The 2,257-nt window shown below is 38.0% G+C and overlaps 1 protein-coding gene across 2 annotated transcripts; it reads right to left on the reverse strand.

The window, feature by feature from the left end:
- Positions 1-214: 214 nt before the first annotated feature.
- On the reverse strand, positions 215-2,257 carry LOC116174242 (congested-like trachea protein). 2 transcript variants are annotated; one of them, XM_031492133.1, is made up of 5 exons: positions 2,053-2,257; positions 1,839-1,993; positions 1,362-1,782; positions 535-711; positions 215-485 (listed from the first exon to the last, which is right to left on the reverse strand). In XM_031492133.1, the coding sequence occupies exons 2-5, from the start codon at positions 1,929-1,931 to the stop codon at positions 292-294; spliced, it is 885 nt and encodes a 294-aa protein (XP_031347993.1). In that variant the 5' UTR covers positions 1,932-1,993; positions 2,053-2,257; the 3' UTR covers positions 215-291. The 2 variants fall into 2 exon arrangements, with proteins under 2 accessions (XP_031347993.1, XP_031347992.1); XM_031492132.1 differs by having other exon boundaries at positions 1,839-2,000; positions 2,053-2,256.

Consider the following 2,257-nt stretch of genomic DNA (forward strand, 5'->3'; position numbering starts at 1 on the left):
AATGAAGGTCATCCTTTATTGAGAGGAGCACGCTCTGAACCTCAGTGCGAAAGAAAGGGGTAGGCACAATTGCGGTGTGCCTAAGTGCTGCCTGGTGGAGCTTCCCTTATGAATAGAATAGTGCCCACCAGACCACATTGTCCGTAAATTTATTAACTATGTTCAATACTTCCTTTCCCTTACACCTGCTTACTGTGTACATGCGTGAAATATATACATGCATAATAAAATATATTTAAAACCAATATAATATTAAAAGTTAACATTTCCACTATAAAATTTGCTTATACACTATTTATCATTATACGATTTCACATAATTTATAAACTTTTTACACAGTTCAAAGCCAACAAAGCATGCAGCATTCGCAGGAAACGCCCTCAGTAGAACCGGAACAATACCCTTGTATAAGGCAAATACACCTTCTGTTCTCATTAAGTGCGCAAAGACGTCCCTTAAACCATTTGGATATGTACCTGCAGGAGCTAAACACAAATCGTTAGAGCCATCGTACCAAAATTTGGTAATAGTTACCTGTTTGTAAACGACTTTTTAATACGTCGGCGGGCATGCCAATTAACCAGTTCGTAATTCCTGCGGAGCCACCAGCAAATATTGTACCAAGAATAGTAATGTCCTTTGTCCCATTGGCAGTTAAATATTGTTTAATTTTCTCGTAAGTCAGAAAATACAGTCCGCTTGCTGGCACATCTGAAAATTTTATTTTTATAAGAAAGAGACGGGAACAGAAGTTTGAATGACATTAACATAGATGACTTTAGTTTGCTTTTGGGAACTGAAATTATGTTTCTTGGGTGTGGTATTGTGGGTAGAGTACATTTTTCTGAAGAATTAAGCAATCCCAAGCAAAAACCATTGAAAGTAATACACGGCTATTAGGTATTCATTACAAAAGAGAAGTTACTTTGAAACGGGGCGCTTTTACCTAGAATTCGAAAAATCTCAGTTGGATCATTGAATAAAAAAAATTTTGTATTCAATGACCTTGTATATTGCACAAAGAATAGCGGTAAATTTGAAATGGTACCTATTCTTTAGCCAATCAGAGATTAATCTGTGCCTAAACCATGGCCTACTTATAGACATGCAATGAGATAAGTTTAAAATATGATGACCCAATCTTCACAGGGATGCACACTAGTACGTCCTCATACATCCTGATACATATACATACATCTTGACGTATGCGACAATCTGTTTTAGTGCCTTAGGCTAATACAGAGAAATATATTATGACAGATAATACACCATAAATAATGGAGTAGAGCGACTATTTTATAACCTTACAGCAATGAATCAATCACATGAATCCTAAACGTTGTAGCTTCCCAAATGCTTACCTCGCATAAGTGTGGCTAGCGAGCCGAGATAAATACTTCTAATTCCGCCCTGCTTATACAATTTAATAGCACAGTCGATAGGACCATTATACAACTTTGCATTAGAACTAGCACCCTGTTGGATCTGCAAAAGGCACTTGATTCGTTCACCGGGAGCCATAATACTCGTCGTAAATATACCAGAAAAGGCACCGGCTAGAAATAGGTGAGTGGCATCCTTGGAACCAAAAATTTGTTTTCCCACGCCGTAACCCATGAAAGAAATGGCGAAAATGGGAGCGACACCGGCTAATGGTGCACCCATTCCCTTGTATAAACCTCTAACTCCCTCTAACTTGACAGTTTTCTTCATGCAATCCCATGTCCCCGAGTACAAAGGGCTCTGGCCAGCTGCCGGAATGGGCATCGTTTGCAATCGAACCTAAACTTCATCAATTAAAGTCCGCTCGATTTTGCAAGTTAAACACCTTTACCTACCTTGATAGTGTCTAGCGGATGGCCAACGACTACGGTACAAACTCCACCGAAACCACCACAAAAAAAATATTCCAAAGGATTCATGTCAGCCATTGTATCGGTAAAAACTTAAGGATTTTGTAAATAAAAAAATGGTTTCACAACTATCGTCTAGTCTAAAATCTAAGGTACAGCAATATTGTATTATTACCTAAATAAAATGAGGTTAACAAACCTGTTATAAAACCAGTGTTGCCACGGTTCCCAAAATTCAAAATGCACAAAATCCAAGAGGTCTAATGAATGCCTTCGCGCCTCCCGAGTATTAAACAACAAGTTATCTACTGACTGGCCCTAAACATTGCTCAGTTACGATTACGCTCATTAAAATCAATTTATGGAATGTCGACATTGACAATACTGCTTTCTAAATTTAAATA

Source organism: Photinus pyralis, unplaced genomic scaffold (assembly GCF_008802855.1).
Source record: "Photinus pyralis isolate 1611_PpyrPB1 unplaced genomic scaffold, Ppyr1.3 Ppyr1.4_LG6, whole genome shotgun sequence".
NCBI lineage: Eukaryota > Metazoa > Arthropoda > Insecta > Coleoptera > Lampyridae > Photinus > Photinus pyralis.

What these genes read in the sequence shown, in the direction of transcription:
- LOC116174242 (XM_031492133.1), bottom strand. Translation starts at nt 1,931, where the DNA reads ATGGCTGACATGAATCCTTTGGAATATTTTTTTTGTGGTGGTTTCGGT. An exon ending in ATCCGCTAGACACTATCAAG is followed by an intron (nt 1,783 to 1,838) that starts GTAGGTAAAGGT and finishes GATGAAGTTTAG; the next exon opens with GTTCGATTGCAAACGATGCC. An exon ending in AAAAAGTCGTTTACAAACAG is followed by an intron (nt 486 to 534) that starts GTAACTATTACC and finishes ATTTGTGTTTAG; the next exon opens with CTCCTGCAGGTACATATCCA.